The sequence below is a fragment of the Palaemon carinicauda genome, chromosome 9, assembly GCF_036898095.1.
Source record: "Palaemon carinicauda isolate YSFRI2023 chromosome 9, ASM3689809v2, whole genome shotgun sequence".
Taxonomy (NCBI): Eukaryota; Metazoa; Arthropoda; class Malacostraca; order Decapoda; family Palaemonidae; genus Palaemon; species Palaemon carinicauda.
This window is the reverse complement of record NC_090733.1, coordinates 158,244,296-158,259,295: the sequence shown is the minus strand read 5'-3', so window position 1 is coordinate 158,259,295 and position 15,000 is coordinate 158,244,296. Positions and strand designations below refer to the sequence as shown.

The following is a 15,000-nucleotide window of genomic DNA, read 5'->3' as shown; positions in this document are numbered from 1 at the left end:
ATTCATCATAAACCAAGAAATATATTGATATTGGTTATTTCAAAAGAAAAGTAGGATAAACTATAGCAAAATCTTCATAAAAGCAGATTACTTCTATCTAATTCATTTTGCCTTCGAAGGTTTAGTGAAAGCACGCTTGTAAATGTCTTGTACTTTTGAATAAATCTACCATAATGTTGGGAAATTATCTGTAAATTTAAAAAATATCTTCCTGCAACTTTAGGAAATCCGATCAATCTTGTTAACTTTCACATATATCAAGCTATTGATTATTCTTTTGGTCGTTATGTTTATAATTATTAGTTATGAACTTGATTAACGTTGGACAATTCTCGTTATTGACGTCAGTAAAACTGACCTTGTTATTTTGAGTTATATTTCATGAGGCATCTATTACCACATTTTTTTTTTTTTTTTTTTAAATCTTTGCTATGATAATGTATTTTTGTTGCCCTCCTCTCCGTAAACCATCCTTAACAATTGAAATTATGAATATACGAGTAATATAATACAAAAAATATTTGTTATTTTTTCGTTTTTTGTTTTCTAAGTTTAAAATACAAATACCAAATGAAACTATCGTTTGAATTTTTTCTCGCTGTACACTGCCACACGAGAGCTCTATAATTTTCTAGATTGTTAATTATTCACAAATTACTTTTAAAGATAAAAGAGTTTATAATAAATTAAATTATTAAACCTAAAGTCATTTGAATATTGTAAGGTTGTTTATTGTATTTGAGCAGCTATTTCTTAACTGTTAAGCAATACCATTTTATTTCATATCACCTGTCCTTACCGTATTTTTTTTAGGTTGTTGGAGCATTCGAGTCTCCGAAATGTGGGTCCCTCCTGTTGTTGTCTCAGGTTCTCGGGTCAGGTTGATTTGTAGTTACGAACACAGTACAGACCGACTGGACCCTCTCTACTCCGTCAAGTGGTATCATGGAGTCCAACAGTTTTACCAGTACATGCCAAATAAGAATCCCCAAGTCAAAATATTCACCTTGCCAAATCTCAATGTTGATGTAAGTATGTTTGGAAGTACGTTTCAGTTCTCTCTCTCTCTCTCTCTCTCTCTCTCTCTCTCTCTCTCTCTCTCTCTCTCTCTCTCTCTCGTTTATCTGTCAGCGTTTACAAGATATCATCATTTATTGGTCACTTTCTATGAATAGTGCTCTCATCGTAGGCTTATTATGTAGTTCTCATAATGCCTTCACCAACAATACCTCATGAGCTGTAAGTCCTTCAGCTTGTGAGATCTTATGCAGATGGTAACAATTAACCGGATCTCTGTGATGAATATATGTGCTCATAGTCTGCTTTACGGAAACCCTTTAAGAAATACACCCAAGTTTCTCTTAACTTTCTGTTGTTGCATGTTAAGGCAATGGATATTATCACAATTTATGAATATGTAATGTAAATGCAATTATAGTAGGGTAAATTTTGTTATTGAACTTTTATATTTATAAGAAGTGTATTCCTTGAATTAAATTATTGATAGATATTTCATTTAACTATTCGTTTTTGTTCTGAATTTTAGAGCAATAAAGTGAAAATTAAATATCTTTTAATTTTATATAGCGTTGAGTTATGACTTTCTTGAGAGATGAATGTTCTGTCCTAGTTAAAAAAAAGTTATGATAATAATTGTTCGTATGCTCTGTTATTGCTACTAACGTGTATATACTGACTGTTCCTATGACAGGATTACATGTGTAATATTCTGTGCATAATTTTATTAAATATAATGAGATATCTGTTGTTCATGTCATCCAGTGATTTTTAATCATTAAAACACCAATTTCAACATGTTTACTTGATTTTTATAGTGACCCAAACTAGCTTAAGTTGTTAGTGCATACATAACGTTTAGATCTCAAGCATAAATATGGAAGAGAGGTACAATATAACTGTATTAAGTTTTGTATCCTTTATGATGTATTGTATTCAGAGTTTTGGTAGTAAGATATGACATCTTGTACATTGAGGTTTACTAAAAAAAACATCATACTGCTTGTTGCAAGAAATAAAGAAAATAATTGACGTACCACTTTATATACTGTACTATGAAATGACTAATAAACAACTCAATATATCGTTACTCAGAACATTATACAAACCCCCCCCCCCTCCCTCTCTCTCTCTCTCTCTCTCTCTCTCTCTCTCTCTCTCTCTCTCTCTCTCTCTCTCTCTCTCTCTCTCTCAGCGTTTAGTAAGTTGGGAAGAAGATACTCACTCGGCCGCCTAAACCATAAAACATAAAAGGTCCTAAAGCGTGAAGAGAAAGGCTGCGGAAATTATTACACAAATAGGTTACGGCAGATGAACCTTTCAGAAGCAAGGCTTATTCTCCTCTCTGTCAGGCAATGTAGCTTGGAAGATTTATGCGGGCTCTGGATAAGAAAATACCATTGTGTAACATTGGTAAAAGATGACAGTAACCATATTTTCAGAAAGAGGAAAAGCTTTTGCAAGAATACTGCTAGGCAAATTTTGAGAAAAAAACGTCATTAAAAATGGTCACTAAAAAGTCGGTCTACTAAAAGGAAAACACTTTTTTAATCCATGCTTTATTTCCTACAAAATAGGTAACATTCTTCATATGCTTTGCTTCAATTTTTCCAGGAGATTAACAGCAATCAGTCAACGGTTGTACTTATGGGGGTGACAAAGGAGACCTCAGGAGCATTTCGATGCGAAGTGATGGGCGATAAACCAATGTTTGAAACGGACGATTCTACCCGAAATATGTCGGTTGTTGGTATGCATAATTTCTGTTTTCTTTTATTATGATGTTGAATGTATGTATGCTTATCACGCAATTCAAGATATTTTAAAATAACATCAGTATATATTTTTTCAGTTATATCCTTCGACAATGAACAGTAATTCGATTAGATTTCGAGATTTTGGACTAAAGTGATTATATTGAAAAATAGTCTTTATAAGAATATACATCATAATAATGATTTTTATCGGTCATCTTTGGCTTGTTTGACCTATTATACTTTTTGGAACTTGTATACGACGATGATTAAATATGTATATAAAAATAAGTGAAATTGTGTACATTCCAAACTGTTCTTGAACCACTTGGTTACCATTATTTTTATCGTACTACTGAATTAACTGTTGCACAATGTTGTAATATATTATTGATTCAGTATTTTAAAGTAAATAATTTTCAAAACTAAATACAAAGGATATCAAGTAATTTTTATAATAACAACCAACTGCTAATGTATCAACGTTTGTTAACATGTTCCTGATGAAAAAACTTCATGAAGTATGGTTTGGTTCAAGAATTTTGATTTTTTCAAGAGATGGGATTTTAACTACCAAATCTGTTTTCATATTGTTTTTCATTTAAGAAAAAGTAAAAAGAAAAAAAAAAACATTCCATTTTGAAATGTGAACTGAAATTTTGCGATTTGATGCAATGATTATTTTTTCAGTAACAGTCACATTGCTTGAGAAAGACATTTAGATTTTAGCTGAATACTAGAGCCAGTGGCCTTGAGAGCATTAATTGATACTTTCATATGTACTTTATTAAAATATCTTTGTATTTTTTCCTTTCAGATATACCTCTTTGGGGACCTGAAATCCGAGGCCTGGTCCAGGGATCCAGGGTGAGGCCAGGGGATATTATTAAAGTCCAGTGCCTTCTTGGGCACTCTGAACCCTCTGTTCATGTTACATGGTTAATCAACAACGATCACTTGCCTCCCCACGCGGTGACCACGTACACAACTCAAAGGGACGAGAGAGCTAGAATGGCTCAAGTATTTGTAAGTTTTTATTGCTATTATTAATGTGCTTTGCTGTACTGGTGTCTTTGTGGATGTGGATTATTGTTATGCTTGGACCTTTTCTTTATTACCATTCATATCTTTTATATTAGGAGGACTATTTAAAGTGAAAAGAAGCAAAAAGTCGTTTTTTATTTTCTTCTACTTATCACTTTCATATCATGATCAATTATTTTCAATGTATTCACTGAGTTTCTTGAAATTTCTTTTGAGTTTATTTCCTACTTTGAATACTCTTTTGGCTAGTTTCTTAATCTACTGGTCAATGTCAATTCGGGTATTTCACTTATTGTTGATTGCCTGAAAGGATGATTTATTTCTTTGATCAGTGTAAAAAGAATAGGAAACACAATGATTAAACCAGTTATAGACAAAACTTTATCCCTGGAGGTTTAGCAACTTTTGCGTCAAACTTTTGTGAGGGCCATAAATGTTGAGCTCTGAAAGACTCGGTTCTGAAATCTCGTAAATATAATTTTGACACATTGCTTGGCCTTCATTGACAAATGGTACTGCCGAACAATCAAAATTGATTTCTGTCGTATATCACACAACTAATCTGACTGACAGCCCGGAAGGAAAGAAGCCTCAAGACCTTTATATGGTAGTTTTGATTTATTTTTATCAAGTTTTGTTAGAGCTCTTTAATGGTTTTCTCAAAACTATCCGAGAAAGAATTCTGAGTAATAGGCATTAATTAATTTTAAGTTTTAGATAGTATTTACAAATTATAAAGTTCTTGTTAGCGTAAATGATTTCGAGGTAATCGCTTGCGTGACTAAGGGGATAGGTACTGACAAAAGATCCTTATTCTTTCATTTTAAGCAATTAATATATATATATATATATATATATATATATATATATATATATATATATATAAAGTTCTTCAATCGACATTGAAAAGAAATATCAAATGGAAATCTCTAGTATATAATTCTGAAGTTTTCTTATGCTTCAACTGAAAAAAATACAATTGAACAATAAAATAAACACTTACTAATACAACCCAGGAATATAACTGGTGGCTACCCTTAAATCTGCATTCTTTGGTTTCGACATAACAGTTCCTCTTTTATTTAAACAATATGGCACTGTCACACACAGTCCAAAGGAAAAGACAACCCTTTTGCCTGATGTGTCTGACAGTAAGCAGAATAAAGAGAAACTTAATATTCCTCATTAGTTTCCACAAGGTTAGACAGTAAGTTAGCTTTTTGGCCCCCTGAAATTAAAACTCTTGATGGACCTTGATGCTTATAGAGGTGTAAACCCAAATAGCAGTTTTCCATGGAATTTTTTTTTCTATTCCCTTGTAAAAACCGCTTTTTTTATATATTTTGCAAGAAGAGTTTCTTTTTAGACTTGATGGAGAATGGACAACATTACGCCAGTAGGTAAATTTGTGTGTGGTAGCTCTAGCCCTGCTGGTTACCGGCCAGTTTCCACAAATCACATATTACTTATAGATTTTTAAACGTCTTTTGGCAAAACGTCGAAATAGGTATGCTGAAAGTGATAATCTGTTCCCTATAGTTTGCAATCCGGCTTTCGCAAAGACCTTGGAGCATGTGATGCCCTTTTTACAATTTCCAATTGATTGTGATCAGGAAGTTTATATGATTTTTGTGCTGCCTTTTGCCGTGTTAATCATAAGGCCATTGTTTCCGAACTCAGACAGTTGGGAGTAGTTGGGTCTTTTCTTAACATCATTATTGAATTTTTAAGTAATAGGCTGCAAAGAGTTGTTGATGGACATTATAGTAAGGAAAGAAATGTGACATCTGGTATTCCTGAGGGTAGTGATCGTGGCCCATTACTTTTAATACTCTATTCACATGATATGTGACTTGGCCTAGAAAACAAGCTCGTTGTATATGCAGATGATTGTAGAATGATCTTCCTAATCACGCAGTTGAATCAGTGAACTTCAATTCAAACTTGCTATGAATGTTTTTATGTTGAACAAGTTGACATGAGTCTCTCTTCATTGTTTATATATGACAGATCTATTTTAACGTTGTTACTAATCTTAGGATATTCTATATTCTTTACTATTACTTCTCATTTATATTTTATTTCCTTATTACCTTTTCCCACTGCTTTTCCAACTAGAGTTGTAGCTTACTTTATAGTAGTAGTAGTAGTAGTAGTAGTAGTAGTAGTAGTAGTAGTAGTAGTAGTAGTAGTAATTCTCTCATGAATTAAGATCTGGGGTTGCTGAATCCCTTTATAGAGATCAAGCTAAAATTAGTGGACGATGCAAATTATGAGGCATGAAATTGAACCCTAAGAAAATCTAAGGTACGATTGTAAGTAGGTCGAGGAGAATGACTCCTCAACATTCAGATCTCTGAATTGATAATGGTTCTCTCAATATATACAAGTCCTAAAAGATTTTCGGAGTGATTATGGGTTGCAAATTCACTTTTGATAAACATTCGGTCTGTTTCTTCTTTAATTGCGCAAAAAAATTGGCTTATTTAGAAAGTATTTTAAGATTTTCGGTGATCAATCTATTCTGAAGAAATGTTTAATTATTTCTTTCTACCTTATTTCGAGTATTGTTATCCCGTTCTGGTCTTCAGGAGCTGGTTTTTAAAACAAAAACTTGTGGTCTTTTAAATTTCTTATTCCTTATCTTGATATAATATCTGGCACCTCCATTCAGTTTCTTCTTTATGAATGTTGAATTAGAGTTTTCATAATTCTGCCCATGCATTGCATTCAGATCTTCCAAGACTGTACCATCCTGCACGTAGTTCCAAGTAGGAAGTTTATTCTAACAGTCTTGCCTTCTCTATCATGAGGTTCAACACTACACATTACTCTTAGAAGTTTTACTCCAGTAGTGAACAGATTTTGAAATGATCTTGCTAATCAGGCAGTTGAATCAGTGATACCTCAGAAGTTCAAACTTGCAGCAAATGTTTTTATGTTGAACAATCCGACATTAGTCCCTCTTCAGTTTATATACTGTATGTCATATATATTTTTGTGATATTACTGGTATTAAAATAATTATATTTTGATTAAATGCTTTTCAATGTATTTTATTTATTAATTTATTTCCTTTCCTTACTGGGCTATTTTTACCTGTTGGAGGTCTTAGTCTTATAAAAGCGTGCTTTTAGTTTAGCTAATAACAATAATAATAATGATAATACAGAGAAATACGATTCTTACACACGGAGATTTACAGAGATCTTCATAGAGAAAACTTTCCCTTATCCCTTGATAATTTTCTCTTTAGTGTTTTTCCTACAGTAAATTTTAGGAACTTTTACCTTGATTGCAAGATTGTCTTTCAGTAGTTTTGAACTGGACAGGGAGTCATTTATGTAACCAATAAATGTCTATTTTAAAGTTCTCGCATGCTCTTGTTAGAAATAAACTTTTATTTACGCTGGTAATGTCTTTGGTATTTATATCGATGAAACGTTTTTTCCACGTTAACTTTGCTTACTACCATCATTACAAATACTATATAATTGTATATACGTATAAACAGTATACAGTTTTAATCTGGGTTCGTCCATGAATAGACGCAACTCGATGCCTCAGGTTTACGTATCTGCCATATTTGTTTTAGTATTTGTATACAAGTGTTTTTTATTGTTATACGATTCATTGCTTTTGTATTTTGTTCATAAATAATTGGTGCTTATTATAGCCCTGCATGTATGTCTGACTGTTTGTATATATGTTTGTACTGTATATAAATATGAATATATACTATTGTATAATTAGTCTTGTGTAGCCTATTTGGGGAAAGAGGGATTTGACCCGTATTGTAGCGTATCACAGTATTAGGTAATCGTTTCGTCCTGAAATAGATACGTTCGTACTTAATATTTGTGCCGGATGTAATGCTTATTTCTAAATATATAAAGGTAACATTAAAATAGGCACATTAATTTATATTAAGCATTTTACGTAAATTTTTTTCCCCTTTAATTCAAATTCATAGTAAACATGTATACATTTTGGGAATATTACACATATTACAATAAAGCTGTATTTTAGGTACTTTATTTCTGCGTGGGTTTTACGTTGGTTGCTTTAACAAAACAGTAGCAGATTTGGTTAATAACTATTTTGTTATTTGACTGTATGCATACTAACCTCTCTCTCTCTCTCTCTCTCTCTCTCTCTCTCTCTCTCTCTCTCTCTCTCTCTCTCTCTCTCTCTCTCTCTCTCTTTGTGTGTGGGGTAGTACGATGGACTTTATAACGTTACTTCTGTCAGTATTTTAACCATTTTTACAATATAGAAAAAATATAACTGGAAATAATTGGTTAAAGCAGATTATGTTGTACATGACTACAGTCTAACGTTGCTGAAAACGCGGTAGATATTGATTAGCTTATTATGAATAGTACCAATAAAACAGTTATTTGAAAACTATATTTATTTAAAATTAATCAGTTTATCTTTCTACGTTGCATCAATTTCTCAACAAATCACATCTATTTGTTATGCATTGCTTTCATGTAACCAATTCTATTGGCTTTAGTGGCATAAGGCCTTGATGTTAACCAGGTGACTAGCATTTTTTCCCCTCAAGATTAAATATTCTGGTTAGGGGCATTTTCATATATGTGACCAGACACTCCACATTGACCATGTTCTGACAGACATGAACATTTTTACAGAAATGAATACTAGCATATTTCACTATAGGTGGGAAATATTTTGAATCGCTCATACCTATTATTATAGTAAAAGAAAATTATAGATACACATAATTGTTTTGTTATGTTTCAGGATAATAGAACAAAATCTATAAAAGGGATTGATTGATTTGAAATTCTCTGGAATCGTGACGTGAGGTCATTGACGCCGATATTGTTTGATATGAATAAAGAATAAAGGAGGATTCAATTTAAAACAATAATAGCGCAGTCTAGAAAAGGGTATAGGTAGTACTTTATAATATGTACTGGAATTTACATGATTTCTTTCCTTTCGAAGAAATGACCTTTGATAAAGAAACTCTGTCATAAAATTATTCGCAGTATATTATAAGTAAATTATTGCTGTGAAAATGTAGAAACAAACTAACTATTTATAACCTCACTATCAAGAACTGAACGGAATTCAGAGCCTTGGAATTCGATTGCTAAAGTACAGGACCATAGTAATGAAAGGAGAAAAACCGCATCTCTTTGGACATGAAAAATTGCAGAGGCGTGAATTCTCGACCTAGACTCTCGTAGTTCAGTAACTAAATGTCATTTTGAATTATAAGAGCCGCTATGAAGCCTAGGGCCTAGAAAAGTTATTTTGTAGAACAAAGTCCGTGAACGCAAAATGTATAAATTTTATTTATCTATCTATCTATCTATCTATCCAACTAATATATATATATATATATATATATGTATATATATATTTGTGCAGCATACTGTATATTATATAAATAAGATATATCTATAAATATATATATATATATATATATATATATATATATATATATATATATATATATACATACTCTCTCTCTCTCTCTCTCTCTCTCTCTCTCTCTCTCTCTCTCTCTTTATTTATTAATTTATATATATATATATATATATATATATATATATATATATATATATATCTTCTTTGTCTACATCTTTTCCCACTTCTATGTGGGGTCGATGTTTCTGGTCAGCTTTCTCCATCTACCTCTGTCCCACACCTCATCACCTGTTATATATATGTGTGTGTATATATATATATATATATATATATATAGAGAGAGAGAGAGAGAGAGAGAGAGAGAGAGAGAGAGAGAGAGAGAGAGAGAGAGAGAGAGAGAGAGAGAGAGAGAGAGAGAGAGAGAGAGAGACCAATTTACGTGGTTTTGCACATACATATATATCCCTCAAATGTAGGGCCGTATAAAAAGAATGGTGAGCGTAGTGGAATGGCATGCAACACGTTCATTGTTATTCAATATCAAATTCCCTTTTGATTGGCTTTACAGCCATCAAATATTATATTTCTCTGAAATGCGTTATTGCTTAATTTTTTTATATGCTCTAACAAAACCGCAACGCTATGAAGCTGAATAATTTCCCGTAATACGTATCGCCAATATCAAAGCCAAGTAATAATTGCCAAAATAATTTCGAACAGTAGTGAACGTGTCTAATAAAATAGGTATTTTGTTGTACCGGTTACGGTCTAATTACTTTAATGCAGATCCAAATGATTAATAAAATGAAAGAAGATAGTGTTGTTTCAAGTGCCCATGAATTATATTTTTTTAGCTTGTGCTCACGCGTTGCATTTGCCCACAAATCTTGTCAAAGTAATTTGGCTAATTGCGCTGTATTAAATACCCCATTTTATGTTGGTAATCATAGGTACATGTATTTAGAGTTTCACCGTTTTTCTGGTTTTTTGTTAGTAGCGTCTTTTTATCCTAGCACTGTTGTGCAAACAAGTACAAAAGCATAAACTAACGCTTAGGAATATGCAGAGAAACATTGAAATTTTATTCTCTTATTCTTCCTGCAGACATATCAGTGGCTGGCTATATCTAGGTTACTAAAAAAAATAAGATATAACATATTTTACCATATATGTCCATGCTAAATGACCCTAGAGGAACTAATAATTATGTATTAGTTGCAGATTTATAAATCAGAGTTACAATTTTGCATAATTATTCCCAATGACAACAGGAAACCAATAGAATTTTGTTTCCTTGTCCCACAATATCAATGAATTTCCGTTGTCGATTTTTTTTTTCTTTTTTTTAAGTATTATTTAAATTTTTCATTATGTATTCAATACAATAGATGACAATATTTTTCAAGTACTACAATGAAGGTTTTGACAAGTCACCACTGATCTTTCTGCACTGCGAGATAACCTTATGATTATATATTTGTTACCCTGTCAAATATACCGATCACATTCACCAGAATTAATTGAGTTTTGTGCTACAACGATTGTTCATCTTTATTTATATAGTAATCTTTCCTGCAATGTAATTAATGTAATCAATGTCACCATGCCCTATTCTTATTTTTATGTTCCATCTCATTTAAAATGAATTTGGTCATTTGCTTATTACTTATCAATTAATCATATATTTTCTTCCGTGTACAGACACTGGAACTGGAACTAGAGAACGAGTCTTTCGTAGGTGGCGCCATCACCTTGGCGTGCAATGCTTCACTCTCCTCTGTCTACAACAAATCCACTTCCGTGACGCTGATCCACGCTGATCACCCACAGCCATCCGAGTTTGGATGGTTTTCTGCAGGTATGCTAAATGACAGTTATTGGTAGCGGCATTTTATGAAAACTGAGGCTATTTATTTTTAAATTGTGGATCACGAGGACACCCTTTTCTTTTTTTTTTATTATCGGCCGTTGAGCTGATACTACTCATCAATCTCCAATTTTTTTTTTTTTTTTTTTTGTGTGTAAATTATGTTTTATGTTTGTTAAATTACACTGGATATTGTATGCATAATGAGTTATGGTTTTAATAATTTATTTATTATTCGTTTACCCTGAAGCGTGTTACATCTGCGATGAGGTGCTATCAGTCTTATCAAACTTTAACACAAAACTCTCTTATACCAGGTAACCTTACTGCGTAAGCACCAGAAACTAATTCAGCTTACCTGAGTATTAACTCCAAGTTTGTCTGATTAATACCCAATGTCAGTAACTTTGAAATTACTGAATGATAGTTTGGAAGAATTAACTTGATCTAGGGGTACGGTTTCATATGTTACACTTCTGCTTTAATATTTTGTTGGTGATAGGTACATGATAAAGATTGTGGGAAAATGCTATAATATTTTCGTACATGAAAGGTAAAATATTTTTCAGGGTTTATCTGATTGGCATGATAGGCACTAGTCTCTCTCTCTCTCTCTCTCTCTCTCTCTCTCTCTCTCTCTCTCTCTCTCTCTCTCTCTCTCTCTCGTATGAAAGCAATTTACTTTTAATTTTGACGGTGAATGTAAGTCGCTATATTGGTATAATGAGACCGAATAACTGGCAAAAGAAACTTCAATTCTAAATTATCGTTAAAATACAAATAGTTGTTCTCGATTACAAAATTTAAGTGTTAGTTATAACCACCTTTCCAAACAAGAATTACCAAAAGTCAAATTCGCTAGAATAAACAGCCATTTCACTTCAGATTGTTAGTAGAAATGACTGGTTTCCTTCAAACTCTAAAAGTAAAGAGTTTAGGATAGGGGTGTGAGCGTAGATATGGGAGGCACCGTTGTTAAGATAGTGCCACTCACAAAATGGTTCTCCTGTGGTATCTTGAAGACGGACGCTTTTAGACCGAATCTTTTATTTCCCGTGGGTAATGAATCAGGTATGGGAGGGGTGGTGGTGGTTTTTATATATAATATATATATATGTATACACATATATATATATATGTATACATATATATATATATATATATATATGTGTGTGTGTGTGTGTGTGTGTCTTTAATAGCCTTATTCGAGTCATAATGTACTTGTGATTATCCCATTTCACCTCTTAGAACGTTTTATATCAACTCGTGAAAGGGATAGTTTGTTCTTTTATTCGTCCTCGCAAGAAAAGTTATATTCGCTTGGTTACACAAGCAAAACGAAACATATTGCATCTGAAAAGAATAACTTTCACCGTACTGTTTCTAACGATCTAATTCACAGGGAAATTCGTATTGCAATGGTATTTCTCACTGACATTGTATATATTTTTATAAAATACTCAAATTTATAGTTATGTATCTGCTATGATGAGAATGACCCAGACATTAGGAAACAAAATAAAAAGATATCCAGACTGGTCACGCGTCCGATATCAATATGTAGTAATCCATTTTTTGCGACCTATATTTTTCTGCACCTCGATTAAAAACACTGATTTTCGAGTAGATGGAAACGCAATGGAAATAGGTTCGTGTTCCATAATCATCCATGTATGTCCAATTTCGATCAGTTATGGAAAGCATTTTTAAGACTACCGTAAGTTAAATTTAAAGCAGTCTGTGTCATCTGCCATCTTTCACTCCTAATTGAAATCTTCCATGTTAATTATTAAACAATATCTGGAATCAGTGATAATGGTTGTGTGTTCTCGTAATATTTACAGTTCTTGCATTGCTGCATCTGAAGTTTTATTAATCGTCGAATGTGATCTTTCTTTATCTTAAAGCTTCAAATAATATTATTGGAATTGAGACCTGTATACTTCACGTCAGTATCAAGGTTAAACACGTGGTTCCTGCTCTAAAATACGAAGAGAATATAAATTTCAATTGCATCATTATTAAGATTAAAACTGTGAATCCAAATACTTTATATTTATTTATTTGGGTAATGTCTGAAATCAGTTTTTCCGACATCCTGTTATTTAAGATAAACTAACCATGAAAACAATATTCTTATCCCATACATTTCATCTGAGCATCTGAACTTTTCAACTAAATTTTTTTTTATAACTTTAAACTTTTATAAAGTTATGAAATTAGATTTTGCTGAATGATATGACTTGAGAAGAGCTTCTTGGCCAAATTTACGTTTGATCATTTCATAAGTGAGATGATGGATTACCTCAGGAACAGAGTATAAAGAAATGTGAAAAGTTTCTCTGTGAACTTGCATCTCATCCATCACCATTGTCCCGGTGTCGAGATGAAGAGCGCGATGCGAATAGACCATCTCATGACAGGTAACTGTATCTGAGAGAGAGAGAGAGAGAGAGAGAGAGAGAGAGAGAGAGAGAGAGAGAGAGAGAAGAAGAAGAAGAAGAAGAAGAAGAAGAAGAAGAAGAAAGGGGGAGTGGGAGATGTGGAATGATGTTGCAGAGTGTTTGGTATTCTTTGTCTCGACGCCGTTCTATGAAACTTGCTTGAAAAGATTGGTGCGGCTGCTTGGATTTTTTTAGTGATCACAAAGAGTTCCTGCATGTGTTTCCAGGAATGATGAATTTTTGCGTTTCGTCTTCGTATTTACCAACATCACATGAAGCTGACTATATAAAATCTATATATCTTCACCTGAAAACCTCTTGATTTCATAAAAATATATTTTTCATGGAAGAGGGAAAATTCCCCGGTAAAAACGCATGTTCGTACATGTGGAAAATTGACTAAGATATCTAGGCTTGTTACATTAGTAGTTTTAGTCATATTCATAAAACCTACAATTTTTTTTCTGAGGGATAGGAATTAGAATTATACATACAGGAGTAAATTTTCCAGATTGTGTTTCCTGAAATAGGATGGTAAATTTTTTCCATTAAACGCCCATCAAACTTCATTCTAACCCTAATACTGTCTTAAACATGTGATATTTGCTTGATAATGCTATGCAGTGTATGTTAGCTTTCATACATAAGTGGGTGCGCATGTGTTATTGCAATGTCCCCCAAATCTCGGAATTGCAATTGTAATGCCTGTGAACCTTCAAGCGTGCAATTGGCATGTGTAGAATGTAATATCCCTCCTCATCCTCTGTCTTGCACAACTCTAAGAGTTCAAGGAAGTTGAAAACATCATTCTTCATTTGTCGTCGCGATATCTTCATTTCTAAACTTGTTATTTTGCAGCTTCGGCGTCATATTCTCTTAATTGGATTTTTCTGCGGGAACTAAATGAATTTGGATGTCGGGTTTTGAGTGATTTTTCAAATGGTTACACACATATATATGCATATATATATGTGTATGTATATATGTATATATATATATATATATGTATATATATATATATATACATATATATATATGTATATATATATGTATATATATATATATATATATATATATATATATATATATATATATATGTGTGCGTGTATGTGTGTGTGTATGTATATACACACACATGTTTGTGTTTGTGTGGAGAATAAGGTATCATGCCAACGATTGATATTTTTATTCGGCTCATGTTATTGGTCAATATCACTTTTACTGTATCTATGACGAAAACAATTTTTAATTAAGTTGTAAAGATATATTTTTTAAGAATTTTTAGTCGTTTTTAGAGCAGCACAAGAATTTTCCAGACTTTATTAACCTAACAAAATAGCTATTACTCTTCTCTTAGTTTATCAAGGAAACTATTAGAAAAGACAAAAAATCTATTAAAGAAAAGACTGGAAATGAGGGTAAAATCCAAGAGATAAAACAGACTTAGCAGGACTATTCAAAACAATAA

The 15,000-nt window shown here is 32.4% G+C and overlaps 1 protein-coding gene across 2 annotated transcripts in view; it reads left to right on the top strand.

Annotated features, from left to right (window-relative positions):
- The window catches only part of LOC137646944 (uncharacterized), a 274,499-nt gene that overhangs the window by 151,089 nt on the left and 108,410 nt on the right, over positions 1-15,000 (top strand). For both annotated transcript variants that reach the window (XM_068380015.1, XM_068380014.1), the window contains exons 3-6: positions 814-1,028; positions 2,632-2,767; positions 3,589-3,797; positions 10,923-11,079. In XM_068380015.1, coding sequence (XP_068236116.1) covers positions 814-1,028; positions 2,632-2,767; positions 3,589-3,797; positions 10,923-11,079 — 717 coding nt within the window. The remainder of the gene's footprint in view (positions 1-813; positions 1,029-2,631; positions 2,768-3,588; positions 3,798-10,922; positions 11,080-15,000) is intronic.